General features: G+C 36.8%; 1 protein-coding gene across 1 annotated transcript; it reads right to left on the bottom strand.

Annotated features, from left to right (window-relative positions):
- Positions 1 to 14,537: 14,537 nt before the first annotated feature.
- On the bottom strand, positions 14,538 to 15,783 carry OR10J1 (olfactory receptor family 10 subfamily J member 1). The gene has a single exon (XM_063628165.1). It carries the CDS (start codon positions 15,744 to 15,746, stop codon positions 14,784 to 14,786), a length of 963 nt encoding a protein of 320 aa, XP_063484235.1. The 5' UTR covers positions 15,747 to 15,783; the 3' UTR covers positions 14,538 to 14,783.
- Positions 15,784 to 20,141: the final 4,358 nt, after the last annotated feature.

The following is a 20,141-nucleotide window of genomic DNA, read 5'->3' as shown; positions in this document are numbered from 1 at the left end:
CTACAAAAATCAATTGTATTTCTATATACTAGTAATGAACACGCAGGCCTGAAATTAGTAGCAAAAAGCCATTTACAACTGGAAAAAAAGTGAAATAGCAGTAGGTATAACAAAATATGTATAGGACTTGTATACTCAAAGCTACAAATGCTGATAAAAAAATCAAAGATCAAAGTAAGTAAAGAGATATATGTGTTTATGGATTGGAAGACTCACATAGTGAATACATTACTTCTTCCTAAATTGATATATAGAAATAATGTAATTTCTATCAATATCTCAGAATTTTTTTGTAGATATAGAAAAGATTATTCTAAAATTTATATGGAAAAGCTAAGGAACTAGAATAGTTAAAATAATATAGGAAAGAAGGAATAAAGTGAAGAAATATGTCTACAAAATTTTAAGGCTTATTATATATTTATAATAATAAAGACTGTTAAGTATTGGTAGAAAGATAGATAAACAGATCAATAGGACAGAATAGAGAAACTAAAATAGTCACAAATATGTCCTACCTATATTTTAGAGAGATTACGAAGTAATTTGATGGAGAAAGAGCCTGTTCAACAATTAATGATGCTGGAGCACTTAGAGATTCACAGGCAAAAATAATAATAATAACAAACTTCAACCTAAGTCTCATATCTTATATAAAAATTAAGTCAAAGTAGACTATGCACATAAATATAGGCAGAGTTCTTTATATTAAAATTATGATCCATGAAAAATATGATAAATTGGGTTTCATTAAAATTTAAAATTTCATCAAAATTTAAAATGTTTGACAGCTTATTACTTATAATACCGAATAGGATTCCATTGTGTGGATGTTCAACAGCTTATTTACCTTCTCACTTATTGAATGACTTCTTGGTTGACTCCAATTTTTACAGACTATGAAGGAAGCTGCTATACACTTTTGTATGTAGGTTTCTTTGTGGACAAAAGTTTTTCATCATTTAGATAAACACCTAGCAGTGTGGTTGCTGGATCATAGGGCAAGAATATGTTTATCTTTGTGTAAAACTGTCCAACTCTCTTCCAAAGTAGCTATACCATGTTGATCCCAACCCGTAATGATTGAGAGTTCGTACTGTACCACATCTTCACGAGCAATTGGAGTTGTCAGTGTTTTAAATTTTAGCCATTCTAATAAGTACGTGGTTGTATTTCATTGTTATTTTAATTTTCATTTTCCTAATAAGAAATGATGGACCTTTATTCATGTGCTTATTTGCTATCTATAGATTTTTGATGAGGTTGCTATTCAGTTATTTGGCTCATTTTTAAATTGGGTTACTTGTTTTGTTATTGTTGAGTTGTAAGAGTTCTTTGTACATTTTGGATACAAGTTCAATTTCAGTAGCTTTCAGTTCTCTAACTTTGTTCTGTCCAGTATTGTGTTGGCTATTCTAGATCCTTTATCTTTCCATAAAAGATTTAGAAGCAGTTTGTCCATATTTACAAAATACCTTGCTGAGATTTTGATTAGCATTGTGTGAATCTGTAAATCTGTTGAGAAAAGATGCTATCTTAACAATATTGACTCTTTCAATCCAGGAACATGAAATATCTCAATTTGTTTAGATAATCTTTGATTTTTCTATTCAGTGTTATGTAGTTTTCTATATTAAAATTCTACACTTTTGTTTAGATTTATGTTTATTTTATTATTTGTGGTATTTATTTCTAATTTCGTTTTTTCATTACTGGTGCATAGAAAAAAAATTGACTTTTGTATAGTGACCTTGTATTCTATTACATTACCATACTCATTAGTCCTGGAAGCTTTGTTTGTAGGTTCTTTGGGGTTTATTCAATAATGTCAATTGTTAATAAAGACAACACTAACTCTTTCTTCCAATCTATATACCTTTTATTTCTTTTTCTTGTCTTATTGCAGAAACTAGGACTTCTGGTAGGATGTTGAATAGAAGTGCTGAGAGGGAACATCCTTGTCTTGCTTTTGATCTTAGGGGGAAAGAATTCAGTTTCTCACCTTAAGTATAATGTTAGTTGTGGGTTTAAACAATATTCTTTATCAAGTTGAAAAAGTTCTTTTTTATTCCTAATTTGCTGAGAATTTTACTTTTTCTAAATCAGAAGCCAGCATTGACTTTTGTCAGATGCTTTTCCTGCATCAACTGACATAAACATATGATTTTTCTTCTTTATCATGTTGATTTGGTGGATTACATTGATTGGCTTTTGAATCTTGAACTAGCCTTGAATACATGAAATAAACGACATTTAGTCATGGTGTATACTTTATCTTATATATTGTTGCATTTGATTTGCTCATATTTTGTCAATTTTTTTTGCCTTAACATTCATTAGAGATATTGTCTATGTTTTTAAAAAATGTGTCTATTTGATTTTGGTATGAAGGTAATAGTGACTTCATGGAATTACTCAAAAAACATTCTTTCTACTTCCACTTTCTATAAGAGACTGTGGAAAATTGGTATTATTTATTACTTAATTATTTGATAGAATTCACCAGTAAAACCATCTGGGCCTGTCACTTTAATTTTTTGAAAGGTTAATTACTATTAAATTATTTCTTTAATACGTATAAGGCTATTCAGTTTCTTTATTTCTCCTTGTGTGAGTTGTGGTACATTGTATCTTTCAAGGAATTGACCTATTTCATTTAAGTTGTCAAATTTCTGGGCATAGAGTTTTTCATATTCCCTTATAATCTTCTTAATGTCAGTGGGTCAGTAGTTATGGCCCCTTTTTCATTTAGGGTATTGCTAATTTGTGTGTTCTTTTATTTTTCTTCTTTCCCTTTCAAGAGGTTTATAAATTTTACAAAGAATCAGCTTTAAACTTTGCTGATAGTCTCAATATCAAACGTTTTTCTACTTTCAGTTTTATTGATTTCTGCTGATATTTATTTTTCTTCTGCTTGCTTTGTTTTTCTTTCCCTAGTTTCTTATGACAAGGCTTATGTTATTGATGCCAAATATTTCTTCTTTTCTATTGTATGCATTTAATGATTTAAATTTGCCTTCAAACATTACTATTTCTGCATGTCAAAAATGATAAGTTGTATTTCCATTTTCTTTCAGCTCAAAATATATTTTAAAAATTTCTCTTCAGACTTCTTCTTTGACCCGTGTGGTATATAGAAATTTTCACATATGCTGGGATTTTCCAGCTATCCTCTGTTCTTAATTTCTGGTTTTAACTTCACTGTGGTCTGATAACATACACTGTAAAATTTCTATTTTTAAAAATTGGTAAATGTGTGGTTTATGCTCCACAATGTCTATCTTGGTGAATGTTTCATGTGAGCTTCAGAAGAATGTGTATTCCACTGTCATTGGGTGGAGTATTCTATAAACATCAATTAGAGAAAGTGGTTGATAGTTCTGTTTAGTTCCTCTATATTCTTTCTGATATTCTGTGTTCTTAAACAATTACTGATGAAAGGGCATTTAAGTATTCACCTATAATAGGTTTGGCGCTTTACCTTTTCAGTTCTAAAAGTTTTTGACTCATGTATTTTGATGTCTTTTTGCTCCAAACATAGACATTTATATATCTTTTCATCTTGTAGAATCAATATTTTTATCATTATGTTTTACCCTTTTTTATATTTCATAATCTTCCTAGTTCAGAATTCAGCTTTGTCTGAAATTAATATAATTGCTGCAACTTTCTTTGGATTAGTGTTAGCATGGTATATTTTTCTCCATTTCTTTATTTTTAAGCTGTGTACATGGGTTTTTATTCAGATATAAACTATAAACAACCTATGAATGAATCCTGTGTGCCTCAAGTCTTTTAATTAAATGTATTTACACCATTCATATTTAAACAACCTTTAAATGAGTCTTGTTTTTTATTCATTTGACAGTCTTTTAATTGAAGCAACTGTTTTCTATTTATTGCATTTGTTTTTTGTTTGTTTTCTTCTTTTTTGCATTCTGTGCTTTTTTTTAAATTTTATTATTATTATACTTTAAGTTTTAGGGTACATGTGCACAACGTGCAGGTTTGTTACATATGTATACATGTGCCATTTTGGTGTGCTGCACCCATTAACTCATCATTTAGCATTAGACATATCTCCTAATGCTATCCTTCCCCCCGCCCCCGACCCCACAAGAGTCCCCGGTGTGTGATGTTCCCCTTCCTGTGTCCATGTGTTCTCATTGCTCAATTCCCATCTATGAGTGAGAACAGGCAGTGTTTGGTTTTTTGTCCTTGCGATAGTTTGCTGAGAATGCTGGTTTCCAGTTTCATCCATGTCCCTACAAAGGACATGAACTCATCATTTTTTATGGCTGCGTAGTATTCCATGGTATATATGTGCCACATTTTCTTAATCCAGTCTATCGTTGTTGGACATTTAGGTTGGTTCCAAGTCTTTCCTATCGTGAATAGTGCTGCTGTAAACATACGTGTGCATGTGTCTTTATAGCAGCATGATTTATAATCCTTTGGGTGTATACCCAGTAATGGGATGGCTGGATCAAATGGTATTTCTAGTTCTAGATCCCTGAGGAATCGCCACACTGACTTCCACAATGGATGAACTAGTTTACAGTCCCACCAACAGTGTAAAAGTGTTCCTATTTCTCCACATCCTCTCCAGCACCTGTTGTTTCCTGACTTTTTAATGATCGCTGTTCTAACTGGTGTGAGATGGTATCTCACTGTGGTTTTGATTTGCATTTCTCTGATGGCCAGTGATGATTAGCGTTTTTTCATGTGTTTTTTGGCTGCATAAATGTCTTCTTTTGAGAAATGTCTGTTCATATCCTTTGCTCACTTTTTGATAGGGTTGTTTGTTTTTTTCTTGTAAATTTGTTTGAGTTCATTGTAGATTCTGGATATTAGCCCTTTGTCAGATGAGTAGGTTGCAAAAATTTTCCCCATTCTGTAGGTTACCTGTTGATTCTGATGGTAGTTTCTTTTGCTGTGCAGAAGCTCTTTAGTTTAATTAGATCCCATTTGTCAATTTTGGCTTTTGTTGCCATTGCTTTTGGTGTTTTAGACATGAAGTCCTTGACCATGCCTATGTCCTGAATGATATTGCCTAGGTTTTCTTCTAGGGTTTTTATGGTTTTAGGTCTAGCATTTAAGTCTTTAATCCATCTTGACTTAATTTTTGTATAAGGTGTAAGGAAGGGATCCAGTTGCAGCTTTCTACATATGGCTAGCCAGTTTTCCCAGCACCATTTATTAAATAGGGAATCCTTTCCCCATTGCTTGTTTTTGTCAGGTTTGTCAAAGATCAGATAGTTGTAGATATGCGGCATTATTTCTGAGGGCTCTATTCTGTTCCATTGATCTATATCTCTGTTTTGGTACCAGTACCATGCTGTTTTGGTTACTGTAGCCTTGTAGTATAGTTTAAAGTCAGGTAGCGTGATGCCTCCAGCTTTGTTCTTTTGGCTTAGGATTGACTTGGTGATGCGGGCTCTTTTTTGGTTCCATATGAACTTTAAAGTAGTTTTTTCCAATTCTGTGAAGAAAGTCATTGGTAGCTTGATGGGGATGGCATTGAATCTATAAATTACCTTGGGCAGTATGGCCATTTTCACAGTATTGATTCTTCCTACCCATGAGCATGGAATGTTCTTCCATTTGTTTGTATCCTCTTTTATTTCATTGAGCAGTGGTTTGTAGTTCTCCTTGAAGAGGTCCTTCACATCCCTTGTAAGTTGGATTCCTAGGTATTTTATTCTCTTTGAAGCAATTGTGAATGGGAGTTCACTCATGATTTGGCTCTCTGTTTGTCTGTTATTGGTGTATAAGAATGCTTGTGATTTTTGTACATCAATTTTGTATCCTGAGACTTTGCTGAAGTTGCTTATCAGCTTGAGGAGATTTTGGGCTGAGATGATGGGGTTTTCTAGATATACAATCATGTCATCTGCAAACAGGGACAATTTGACTTCCTCTTTTCCTAATTGAATGCCCTTTATTTCCTTCTCCTGCCTGATTGCCCTGGCCAGAACTTCCCTCATTATGTTGAATAGGAGTGGTGAGAGAGGGCATCCCTGTCTTGTGCAAAGGGAATGCTTCCAGTTTTTGCTCATTCAGTATGATATTGGCTGTGGGTTTGTCATAGATAGCTCTTATTATTTTGAGATACGTCCCATCAATACCTAATTTATTGAGAGTTTTTAGCATGAAGGATTGTTGAATTTTGTCAAAGGCCTTTTCTGCATCTATTGAGATAATCATGTGGTTTTTGTCTTTGGTTCTGTTTATATGCTGGATTACATTTATTGATTTGCGTATGTTGAAGCAGCCTTGCCTCCCAGGGATGAAGCCCACTTGATCATGGTGGATAGGCTTTTTGATGTGCTGCTGGATTCGGTTTGCCAGTATTTTATTGAGGATTTTTGCATGGATGTTCATCAAGTCTATTGGTCTAAAATTCTCTTTTTTGGTTGTGTCTCTGCCAGACTTTGGAATCAGGATGATGCTGGCCTCATAAAATGAGTTAGGGGGGATTCCCTCTTTTTCTATTGATTGGAATAGTTTCAGAAGGAATGGTACCAGCTCCTCTTTGTACCTCTGGTAGAATTCGGCTGTGAATCCATCTGGTCCTGGGTGTTCTGTGGTTTTAATCAAGCATTTTATATAACTCTACATTGTCTCAGCATACCAGTTTTTGTTCTTTAAAAATTATAATAGTTATCCTGGAGTATACAATATACATTTTAAGCTAATCTAAGTTCACTTTCAAAAAACACTCTGCTGCTTCACATGTAGTGTAGATATCTTATAATAATGATTATTCCCAATCTTCCCAGCTACTTTTTGTTTATTTTATTTATTTATTTATTTATTCTATTAACCAAGTACATTGCTACTATTATTGCTTTAAAGAAGCACACATACCACTTAACCTAAAATAAAAGTTCTAAAAAAACTAGTTTTTTTAGTTCAATTAAGAATAATCTACTCTCTTCCTTTTTTATGTTGATTCAAGTTTCTGCCTATATAATTTTTTTCCTCATAAATATGTTATTTTAGCATTTCTTGAATGGCAAGTCTTTTGGCATTAATTTCATTTAGTTTTGCTTGTCTGATAAAGTCTTTGTTTCTTTTTTATTTTTGAAGAATAATTTTGCTTTCCATAGAATTCTAGGTGGCTGTGTTTTTTATTTTAACACTTTAAACATGTTACCCCACCTTTTTCTTGTTTGCAGGGTTTTCTGATAAGGAGTCTGCATTAATTCTTATTCTCACTCCTCTATAGTTAAGATGATTATTTCCCTCTGGCTTATTTAAAGATTTTCTCTGTCCTTGGTTTTCTGAACCTGGAAAATAATATGACTCATTTGCTTAAGTGGAGTTTTTGTTTGTTTGTTTGCTTATTTTTTCGTAGGAGCATTTGGTTTACCTTGCTTGGTGTTGTCTAAGATTTCTGGATATGTGGTGTCATTCCTGTCATTAATTTTGGAAGGTTCTTAGTCATTATTATTTCAATTTTTTTGTTACATTCTTTTGTTCTTCTCTTCCTGTTATTCTAATTCCATATGTATACTTTTTGATACTTTCCCCCAGTTATTTGATGTTCTGTTTTATTTTATTTTCTTTTTGTTCTTCTTGCATTTTAGTTTGTGAAGTTTCTATTGACAAATTTCCAAGCTCATTTACTCTCTCCTTGGTCATGTTGAATGTAATAATGAGTCCATGGAAGGCATTCTTTATTTCTGTCACTTCGTTTTTGATTTCTAGCATTTCTTTATTATTCTTTCTTAGGTTTTCTCTCTACTTACATTACCCATCTTTCTTGCATGTTGTCTACTTTTTCCTTTAGAGCCCTTATCATGTATTTTAGATCTTCATAGTTATTAAAATTCTCTGACTGATAATTTGAATATCTGTGACATATCTGAATCTGGTTTGATGCTTGACTTTTGTTTTCAGATTGTTTTTTTCTTTTCAGCATACCTTATAATTTTTGTTGTTGTTGAAAGCCGTACATGTTGTATTAGGTAATAGAAAGTAACATAAATAGGCCTTTAATGCAAGAATTTATGTTATTCTGGTCAGAGACTTCAAATTCCTTTACTGTCCTTTGACTTTGGGTTCCCATAAGTACTCTTCCTCAAAAAGTCTGCATCTGACACTCTCTCAGCTGTAATCCACTGTTATTATACTGGAGCCCTGTTGGTATGGTGGTAATTTAGGGTGGAGGAAGTTTTCTATTATCTACTAATTAGTTCTCAGTCTTTTAGTTGGCCCATGTCTCAAAGCTGTGACCATCACATGATTTTCTCCTTTAGTATATTTTCCCCAGGTCATCTCCTTTCCCTGCCTGCAGAATTGCCCATCTGTTCATTTGAAGTCCTGACCCATGTTGACTATTTTTCCTTCTTAGTTGAGATGGAAAGGGTAAAGGTGACTGGATAGAAAGGATTCCCTTCCCCTGACCTAAGACTCTAGCAAAGTTAGTTTTCTATGAAATACAGGCCTTTGTTATGGAGAAGGATGTGAGTGTGTTTCACAATGATTAATTTTCCCTTCTCCCTGCCAGACCCAGGAGGAGATCCTTTTTGAATCCTCACCATGAGAACCTGGTGAGGTTCTTGTATGCAAAATCCATGAAAGTGTGGGAGCTCCTATAAGACTGTGACCCCCAGGAATTTCTCACTGTCGAGCTAGTCCATACTCAGCTCCCAGCAGTTCATCAGAATTGCCATTCAAGTACTCTAGTTTATGGGTCCAGTGCCTCCTGAAAGGAGGCAGATCTCAGCTGTGTCTTAGCTGTAATATCTCTTCAGATATCCAGGTGGCAACTTGACTTGCAACCTCAGTTCTCTAATGGGTCCAAAAAAGTTATTGGCTTTTAGTTTGTCCAGCTTTTTCTGATTCTAAGGATGGAATAACTTCTAAACTCCTTTTCCTCTGATTAAACCTTAAAAAGACACTGTACAGATTGAACACTAACAGTAGCATCCATTCATTCCTAGTTTGGTTAGAAATAAGAAACTTAGCTAAAATTGCCCAGTAACAGAAAGCCTAGAGTCTAAATTTTTCTGTGGATAAACATTCTAAATCAAGAAATCAACAAATCCAATGAAAGACTAGAGAAATAAATTTGAAAAATATTTCCATTGTTTTCCTTCCTTCCCCCATTTCATCTTATATTTTACTTTCGTCCTAAAAGCCTTTCCTCTCCCCACCTCCTATCTCCAGTCCACAGAATTAAACTGTGGTCACTCAGCTCCTCAATTCCTTTGAAAAAAGTGAGATAATTAAAAAGCTCGAGAAACAAAAGTGAAAAGTTCTCGACTTTTAAGTTCCAAAAGGTATACAATAGAAATATTTGCATGCACACTTGGAGAGCAGATTTTTTAATTTCTTAAACTAGATATAGATTTGGGCTGGTCAAATTCAAAGGAAGGAACCACACAGGAGTGAAATTAGCAGTGAAACACTGACCAGTCTTGTCTCCACAATGTAGGAAACGTTCTGAGAGTTTAGAACCAAGATGCAATGTCCATCTCGCTGCAGTTTAGTGAGGTTTGTTGACAGCAATCAGCTAGAAGCTTACTGATCATCCAGAAGTGGCTTAGCAATTCCCCCACCCAAAATACCTTTGTAGATAGTCCTTCATGAAAGATCAAAGAAAAAAGATAAAAGCCTCTAGAATACAAGAAGAAGAAGAGGTAGAAATAGTACAAGAGAAGAAGAGGAACATTAGAGAGAAATTGGGGGGAGAGCCAGGGGGTAAAAAAGTAAGCCCTTATATTTAGGCAAGCTGAGACAATATGGAACCAGCTAGAAAACTCTCCTCTGAGCCACAGTAATGGAACAACACAGCATTCCTGAGGGCATGCTTTGCTGTCATTTCCAAAGAAGGCAGAAAATGTTTAAATACAGATGTGTTCAGTTATCAGGATGGAGGAATGCTGGAGCTAAACTTCAGCTGCTACACAGTAAATGAAAGGAACTTCTCTTAAGCAAAGAACAGTGCAATAAGGAGGACTGGGACAACTACCTGGGTTTAAGTCATTCTGACAATCACCAGCTATATGACTTTGACTACCTATCAGAGTTACCCATGTCTCCTCTGAGCCTTAGTTTCCTAACAGATAAAGTGCTGATGAGATTATCTCTACCAATATCACAGACATGTGGTGAGGGTCAAATGAAAATGCTTTATAAACTATATGCTGATGCTGCTAACACATTACATTAAGGGTCCACAGGCCATAAGAAGCTAGAGTAAGCTCATTTCCAGGGCAAGAGTGAAGGAGCTATTGAGGCTAGGGGTCCAGAAGCCAAATGGGGAAAAAATGAGATGGCTTATAGATGGGAGCACAGCCTATTCTGAAGCTATTTTGAGGATCCTTGAAAGCCTCAAGATTGACATCTAGAAACTGCAACATCCATTTCTAGTCTTTGATAAGAAAATTCTATCGCCAAAGAAAAATGCATACTCTTTCTGCATACTCTTTTTTTGTTTTCCCAACCCTGTTGAATAGATCTTCCTATTTACTTAATCTAATCTACTTTGTTTAGAGTATGAAAGTTTTCTTTTAGTGAATACTGGGATCCCATGGTGGACTTTGGTTAAGAGCCCATTTTTACCAATCACTTCTCACAGCTACAACATAAGGAATGGGAAGGCTTGAAGTCAGTAGACTGAATTCAAGCCTTAGCTCTCTCATTCATTAACTCTCTATTCCTGGTTGAGTTGCTTAAATGCTGTGACTCAATTTCAAGAGGTCTTTGTGGGTGAATCATTAACCTCTATCTCAGTTCAGTGGCCTTCAGCCTTATATTGTGTCTCCCTACCCCCACCCAGTACAAGTGCATAGGTTTTCCTTTGGGCTTACAGATGTCTCAGAGATATATGTCTGTAGATTGCTGGGGAGGAGGGAGTGTGTGTCCAACAGAAATATTGCAAAGGCATTTAACATATCCTAGCCTCAGTTCTACTAGGCGGTGAGTCAGTGAGGTACTCATGCTTTCTAAAGTCTTCGGTGGCATCCACAGAAATAAGAGTTTAAAGTTTGAGTTGCTGGAAGTTTCCTTACAAAAAAGAGTCCTGCACTACCATAAAGATCTCAAATCCCTCTATTGCATGATCTGTCCCTTTATTGCTAATGGTGTTTAGTATGTGCTTGAAGAGAAGTGAGCCGGGTGACTGGCCAAGAACCTGAGTTTATTATCCTTTATTTATAATTTAAAAACATCAATTGGAACTAAAGCTTTCTTCCTTCTGTGCTCTAGTTTAGCATTCATTAGTCTACCAAACATGTATATATACACATATATATATATATATATATTTGGTGTATATATATATATATATATATATATAGTCTACCATATATATATATATATATGCTATGTTAATATATGATATATATATATATAGCAGTCTCTCTGTCCACAAGCCAGACACTTGGCATAATTGACCACTTATTCCCAGCAACTGGCTCCAGATCTAACGCAACACAGTGTCTACTGAATTCTTGAATCTGTTTAAGTAAGAGTTAGGTTTGCTTGTGGAGCTCTAAATGCCTTTCTACGATTTGTTTTAATATTGCAGAAAATGGATACACATGTTCCCTAAATTCTTAGCTGGTTCTGCATGAATAAGACTTTACAGCTTGTGCTGTGCTGGAGATGGTCTTCCTCGTGAGTCCCCACTGGCTAGAGTAAGGGTCCCAGGTGGGCCTTTTATATAGGACCTCTCTTGGAAAAGCCTCGGGGATGAGGTTTTGATTTATTTGGAATGTTTGAGGCCCCGGAGAATGTAAATTTTGCCTAGTTTGATTTCTCTAGTACATCACTATTTCCATTGTGAGTCGCCCTTGGGTGAGGACTTATTCTAGGAAAACAGAAAATGCCAGCCAACTGGTGCAAGTTCAAGTTCTGCCTTCACTCCTTTTTCTGTCTCAGTCTTATTATCGTATAATGAGAGCCTTATCTTTGTCTCCCTTGAGATTGTTCTGAGGACCTAGTGAGATAATGGTTGGGAAATTGTCTTGTGGCAAGGGGCTACAGTATGAAAGCAGTGATACCGAGCATGAATGATGACTAAAATAATTCCAAAAAAAGGGAGTGTTGAAAACATTTGATTCCATAATGTCTGACTGTTAAGCTATTCTGTTCAAACAAGATTTCTGAAAAACCTGGGTGACAAATGTTCCAAAATTCTATGGTGTTGAAATGTTCTGAGTGAAGCCCAGCAGGAGCTGCATAGCCTTTGGCCCCAGGAGATAGCACTACACACAGATCAAGGCAACCTTACTGTCCAGGTAACAGGCATTTATTTCACTGAACTTCAACATGCAAGATCCATTCTTAGCTTGATGAGATTTAGCTTTATATAGATCAGGAAAAAATATCCCGAGGCTTACATTTTTGTCATTAAATATTAAGCATACTTTGTTCATTTCTCCATCACATTGAATTATGGTGAGTTCTGCATAAGCCCATCTCCCTTTCAAGACTGGAAACTGTTTAAGGGATAGTACAGGGCTTATTTCAAGATTTTTTTATGTCTAGCATAGTATCTGGCACATAGTAAAGACTTTATGAATGTTTATTGAATGACTGGTAAACATTTCATGAATGTTTACTTAATGCCTGTCAAAATCTTTACCAGCAATGTTTTGCTTTTAATTTTTCATTTTTTTTCTTGTCAGTTAACAACTTTTCTTCGTTACTTTTAGCCACCTTATAATGTTCTTAGAGAACTTTAGATATGGTTTTATTTTTGCCATTGACTTTGTTAATCCTGAAAAATGCCCTAGTAGTTCTATTACGGTCTGGAATGCAGATACATGTTTCCTTTGGATCTCTGCTGTTTTTGTTTGTTTGTTTGTTCGTTTGTTTGTTTGTTTGTTTGTTCGAAGGCTTTTCTGATTAAAGAGTCCACCCTTTCAGCCTAGTAGAAAGTGTGCCCTGAGATCATACTGCCACCAGGTCTGAGGCCCAGTCTAGTCACTGATTTAACAGCAAATCCTTATTCTTCCCTTGGTGCTCATCTGTATCTCAAACCCCAAATCTACATGACAGTTCTTGGACAGCTTCCTCTCCATGTTCTCTATGACTGTCTGATTCAGCTTCATCTTAAGTACATAATTATTTCTGTGTATTCTCCCCAATACCTTAGTCACATTTTCTTTTTACTCATGAGTTTTTTTGGCCTGGAGTCCAAAGTCCCCCTCCCCCCATACGGCTTTTTAGATATCTCAGGGGAGCTAAGTATGATAAAGATGTTAAGAATTCATATAGATGCTTCACAAACTGAATCCTAGTTCTCCTAAGTCCTGGATAGTTCCCATGCTTAAAAGTAAAAACTGGCCAGGTGCAGTGGTTCATGCCTGTAATCCCAGCACTTTGGGAGGCCAAGGTGGGCAGATCACCTGAGGTCAGGAGTTTGAGACCAGCCTGGCCAACAAGGAGAAACCTTGTCTCTAGTAAAAATACAAAAATTAGCCGGATTTGATGATGCATGCCTGTAATTCCAGCTACTCGGGAGGCTGAGACAGGAGAATCACTTGAACCCAGGAGGCGGAGGTTGCAGAGAGCTGAGATTGTGCCACTGCACTAAGCCTGGGCAACAGAGCAAGACTCCATTTTAGAAAAAAAAAGTTAAAGCTGAAATTCCTTAATTTGGCATATGAGGCCTTAGAATATGACCCCAACCTACCCTTCTGGTTTTATCTCCTTCAATCCCCACCTCCTCCATGTCCTGGAGTCAGCACAACTGAATCATTTTTCGTTCCCTGATGGGTCCTTTTGCTTTCATACCTGTAGCTACGTTGTTTCTTCTCTTTGGAATTCTTTCTCATCATTCAGACAATCTCTTGTGTTTTAAAAACAGTTTACATCACAGGTCCCCTCCTCTTTAAAGACTTCCCTAACAATCTCCAACAGTTTCTCTCTCTTCCACTTTCCCTTTCTTTATTTTTCTGAGTTCTTCTTTAATTGTTTGTAAATGCCACTCATCATAAAGAACTGAAACCATACTGTCAAATGCTTGTTTTTACCACTAGGCTTGTAGCTTCCTGAAGCCAGACAAGAAAGCTTTTTTAATCTTTATTTCTCCAGGACCTAGCACAGAGGCTAGTTCATAGCTCTTGCCCAGTATGTGTTTTCTGATTTAACCAAATTTGAAAGGATCCAGGAGTATCTCAGATTGTGCCCTCAAAACACTGTCATGATGACTGTAGAAGTGCCAGCATCTCTAATTAAACTGTGTATGCTCACCATCTTTAATAAGCAGTTTTGCTAGAATCTGGGATAAATTAACACATCCAGGAGAGAACATCTATTTCTCCTGGGCTATCTAATCCTGAGGCCTCTCTCCTTCCCCACACGGTAACTTATTACTTGACATGTCATAAACATACTCCAATAGGGAATCCAGTTTTAGAAGCCCTGGTGCTCTAGTATAGGAAGAAAGGGATTGTAGGAAACAGATTTTAAGTGTGTCTTGGATTCTATTTTCTCAAGGGGCTTTCTATTGCCTTCATTAGGTGGAGATTCACAAAGAAACCAAAAGGTCCGTAAAAAAATTTCTCAGCCCACACTACTTTCTGACCTTTTATTTAGGCATATCTTATCTTTGTTTTTCTATTTATCCCCCAAAACAGGGATAAAACTCCATCCAGTAACTTTATTTAAAGCTTCAGACTCCCAGTTGTATGAAACTGCTATTCCTCTTTTGCCTCTTATTTAAGGGGCAGGTCTCTAGGAGCCAAGGGTTTGTGAGTTTACACCTCATATTCCTGCCTAGTGTGGATGTTGACAGCCTCAGGAGAACTCTTCCTAAATGGTCAGGAAAACTTCCCACCAACAGCCCTGCACAGAGCATCTTTGACCTCTTTGTTTCTCAGGGTGTATACCACAGGGTTCAGTAGGGGAGTGATGACAGTGTAGGTCACTGAGATCAGCTGGTCATGATCCCTGGTGTTCTCTGACTTGGGCTTGAGGTAGGCAATGGAAGCACAGCCATAGTGGACAATGACCACAGTGAGGTGGGAGGCACAGGTGGCAAAAGCTTTTTTCTGGCCCTCAACTGAAGCAATCTTGAGGATTGTAGAGATAATGAGAACATAAGAAATGAAAACCAGACCCATAGGTACAACAAGCACCAGCACACTGATAATCAAAGCTAGGATTTCATTGACAGTGGTGTCAATGCAGGAGAGCTTCATCACAGGTCGGATGTCACAGAAGAAGTGGGGCACCTTTCTAGCACAGAAGGGTAACCTGAATACAGATGTCACTTGTGTTATTGCTACAATCAGCCCAATGTTGCAGGCCCCCAGGACAAGCTGGATACGCAGCCTCTTGTTCATAATAACCATGTATCTCAGGGGGTTGCAGATGGCCACATAGCGGTCATATCCCATTGCTGTGAGCAGGAAGCAGTTAGTGATGCCAAAGGTTACAAAAAAGAACATCTGTGTGGCACACCCTGCCAATGATATGGGCTGGCTCATACCTACGAGGCTGGAGAGCATCCTTGGGAGAAAGATCAATGTATATACAGTCTCTGAAGTGGACAGCATGCTCAGGAAGAAGTACATGGGTGTGTGAAGATGATGATCAATTCGGATGATGGTCACAATGATGATATTGCCTGCTAGGGTTAAGATGTATAGTGCAAGGAACACGCCAAAAAGGGTGATCTGCTGCTCACGGAAGCTGGAGAAACCTTGGAAAACAAAGTCAGTGATGAGAGTAAAGTTCTCTCTTTTCATTGATTGGTCCCCAAATCTGAAACATAAAAGCATAAAAGTCACATAGTCTCAGTAAAGCAGTAGAAGCACATTTCTGAAATTGATTGAAGTTCAATAGTTCTCAGTTACAAATCTGGTGATATATTTCCTAGTGGATTAAGTTAATCCCTGGGTTTACTTATCTTTACTTAAAATATTTTTACTCTGTGACCATCTGTTATAATTTTCCATGCATCACAGAATCATATAGTCTCACTTTTTCACTGTATAACCATACATGCTCGTACTTCATTTCTACTCTTCCTCCCTGACATCTGGAACGGCTCCTCTTTTCTCCTCTTATTTCTTTCCTACTCTTCAGAGATGAGGGCACATTTTCAAGCCTTCATAAAACCATATTACACTCGGAGGTTCTCATGTTTATTTGGATTATTTTTACCCCATTATTGCTGCCTCACCTCACACAAACACTTAGCAACTTTATAATACTTTTTATATCTTTTCATATTTCACTAGCTCCAAATTATGCATGGATTGTGTGCTTGAAAATAATTAGTTTAGGGATGGACTAGTGATGTCTTTTCTTTCAAGACTATGAATCATCCCCCTTGCACATCCTTTAAGAAGTAGAAGCAAAATAGAAAGGTTCATCTTGTCTTCAAGAAGAAAAAGGAAAATCTTAGACAACCACCAGCCTCTCCCCACTTCTGTCTGAGTGATGGAAGTCTGCTGACAGTTCAGAGCACTGATTCACGTATGTTGTAAACTATGCTACATCTTTACCTTCCCTAAACTAGAAGGCAAATTTATAGCCAATACAACTTTGTGAGTAAGCCTACACCCACTCTGCAGAGATAAACAATTGTATCAGGAAAGATACAGCAAATTTAAGTGTCCCTCACTTAAAGCAAAAGCAGACCCTGAATATAAAAAAACAGCTACACCAAAGATACATCATTTTGTTGAAGGAAGGGGATCAGTTCAATTTATGTAATATTTCACATTTTTATCTCTTTAAACAGTAAGCTTCTGTAGGGTATTTAAATTATATTCTGATTTGCTTATGCATATTCAGAAAGAGAAGTTTTGCATAAAGTAAATCACATCAGTGATGAAGGTTAGTATGCATGGAGACTTTCTTCAAGTTCATAAAAATCTATTTAAAAGAAGTTGATGACCAGCTGTTAATCATTTACACTAAGAATGCTAAAAAGAAAGTAAAGCTGCAATAGAGAATATTTTCCAATAAAGAAAATCATTTGATACTAAAATATATGTCTAAAGACATTTGTCTTCTGTGAGGCTTCTGAGCAAAAACTATGTAGTAGTCCAGCCACGGAATCGTATGGTGCCACTATGGTGAAATCAGAAATGCTTGGCTGAGCTTTTAACTGTTAAAATAATGAGCACAGAAGCTCTTGGCCATTCATGATGTGAAATGTCCTGCAAAACTTGTGGTGATTCTGCCCAAGGAAGAATTGTCTTATTCCAAATACCAATAGAGTTCCTATTGAGAAACACGTGGCTAAAATATCATCTTATCTGGCTGAAACTTGTCTGTCTTGAGGTAGAAGAACGGCTATTATGATTTGGTTAGCATCCTCCCCACTCTTAAAAGTCTATAATTCTTCAAAGGAAACGGAAGGAAGAGCAAATATAGCTTATGAAGACCTGTCCAGCTGTGATAGGAGCTGAAATACTACAATAAATTAAAGTCAGCTCATATGTAATGAGCCCCATTTCAGTCCTTCTAAAGACCACTCACATGACTCTGCTTAGCACTGAGGCACAACGGGAAAGCTGGGCTGGAGGAGGCTGAGGAGTAAAGGTTGAAATATCAGGCTCCCTTGGCCACAATGGATAGTCACAGGGTGACCAAGGTGAGCAAGGTGACCAAGAGTGCCTACGGCAGGACCTGAGGCTGAGCAGGCAGGGAATAAACACACCCTAGTAGGAATATAGTCAGGTTTGAGAGGCATAGGCATTCTTGATAACCCCTCTGTGTGGAAAAGTCTTTGAAGCCAGAGGAGATGCTCTCCCAGGATCAGGCAGCTGGGCTTCTGGGGGTCACTCCCTGAAGACATTCTGAGAGCCACCCCCCTGGGGCTGGGAGGATGCAGGTATCAGGTACCTGGAGGTCTCATTATGTGTGAGGCTCATTTACTCAATTCCAAGCTAGCGTTTGGGGAGCCTGGGAAAAGTTTTTGCTTCAAGTTGAAATAATATTTGAGGAAGCTGGTTTATTTAGTTGATTTTTAATTGTTTGAATAAGCACATTGTGAGTGTGTATATATATGCATGTGGTTTATTTTTTATTTTTTATTTTTTTACAGATGTGTCTTAGAAATCCATATTGACAAATCTAGGCAGCTCAAGCTTAGAGCCATACCACCTTGGATTTCAGGAAGTTTAGGGCCTTTTGCTTATAGGCAGGAACTCTATCTAGTATAAGAATCTGGTTTTCTTTTTGAGATAGAAGTATTTAAATATGGTCATCATTCTGCAGAGGGCAGTTCATGCTGCCTGTCCTTGCCCTGTGGCATTAAGGATTGGAAGTACACCATCTTTAGATCCAAAGATTCTCTCCTGGAGGCTAGGAAACAAATTAGCTTTTGAACACTGTTCTCTTTACCCAGATTTTTCTTCCCTTTATTTGGTAAGCTTCTAATTGCCTGTCAAGACCCAACTCCAAACTTACTTCTCACTGAATACTTTCCATGAGTTGTTTACCACTTCTTTAAAAATTTCTGAGTCTTTCATGTGATATTTATCTGTATCCATTCATTCTTTAAGCACTTAGCATATGTCAGGCCCTGTGCTAGTTGCTGGAAATACAGAAATGGATGAGGTGCTGCACCAACCCTTCAGGAGCTCAGGGTTTAGTTGCAGGTGATAGACAATCATAATAACTGAAATATAACTGTAAGTGAGACAGGGGGGAGACAGTCCTTGATTAGACTCAGGTTGATTATGAAAAATTACATTGTGTAGGTAAAGTGAGAACACATTACAAAACAGTATTTGAATGTATCACTTTTAAGAGCCTCTCAAGTGATTCTCACTTATCTCTCCTGTTCTTAGACTCTAAAGTTCCTTAGCAACTGGCCTCTTAAGGAAGTGATTCTTTTTTTTTTTTAAACCACTAACCATTTTTTTCCCTTTTCAGGTCTTTCTGGTGACTTTGCTTCCTTGTTGAAAAAAAAAAAAATACCCTGCACTGGGATTTGGTATATTGACCTGTGAGTGGTGTGAAGATGGATTTGAATTTGGCAAAAAAGAGGAAGAAAAACCAGCTAGGCTGCTGATGTAACAGAGATAATTGGGATTGATCTAGAGGGGTGGCAATTGGCCCAGAGGGGAGGGACACATGTGAGAAACATTTGAGGGAAATCAATAGGGCTTGTAACTGAATCAATGTGTGGCTCAAAGGACAGGAAAGAACCAATAATTTCATAAACTGCTTTCATCAGGTTCATTCATGCCAACTCTCTGATTATTTATAAATATACATAGCTTCTTCTTGTAACAGATGAAGCAAAGAAAATGATCTCCATATTAACGGTTCATGATCAGATATCATTGGTGGCTATGAGATCTCAACAGGAAAGGAGTGGAATTGGGCAAAAGAGCTCAAAGCTTTATGATACTATTGCTTTGGGACAAATTAGGAAAACTGTAGAAATGGGGAACTGGGTTGATGATATAAAAATGTGGTATCTGGCAAAAAGGACAGGTGTGCCACTTCAGTAGCAATTAATATTTATCAAACAACTTTCACGGATTTTTGTCTCACATAAGCCTCCAAATAACCCTCCGAAGTCAGTAGCAGTATCTAATTTTACAGATTAGGGATGTACAGAAAGTCCAATCTGCCACCAATAGCAAATATATTGGGATTTTATGCTAGAAAAGAATGAACACATGTGGAGTGACTATAGAAACGAAGTTGGCAAAACAGCCAAAAGAACCTAATGCAAAATCTTCTACTTCTGCAGACTGCTTTATTTGGGGAACAGATTCCAGTAGTTCTTATAGTTTGTTTGTGGCATTCAATTTAGTTTAGGATCCTGGGTCTAGACCTCTTAAGAAGGCTTTGGAATTGTCAATGGGAGTCTTTCAGGGCCCCGGATAGGGCTCAAAACAGATTTAACTGAGGTTCCTAAAGTTAGGTCTACTCTCACACCGTCTTCCACACTATTTCTGTCACCTGGAGCTGGCGTGTCCAAATTGTCTGTGTATGAAAACCCCTTTTTACATTCAAATATTTCTTGGATCTCCAAATTGATAATATTTGGATAATAATAGTTGTACTATTTGTACCTATTGAAAGGAAAAATAAGTTCTGAAAAAGAGAACTATGAATTAGTAATTGGCACTTTCAAGTGAATTATGGTACTTTAAAAAATACTTGCAGATGCTTTTGCCAGTATTTATTCAGACTGCATGTGA

Source organism: Symphalangus syndactylus, chromosome 12 (assembly GCF_028878055.3).
Source record: "Symphalangus syndactylus isolate Jambi chromosome 12, NHGRI_mSymSyn1-v2.1_pri, whole genome shotgun sequence".
In the NCBI taxonomy this organism is placed as follows: Eukaryota; Metazoa; Chordata; class Mammalia; order Primates; family Hylobatidae; genus Symphalangus; species Symphalangus syndactylus.
This window is presented reverse-complemented; position numbering and strand designations above follow the sequence as displayed.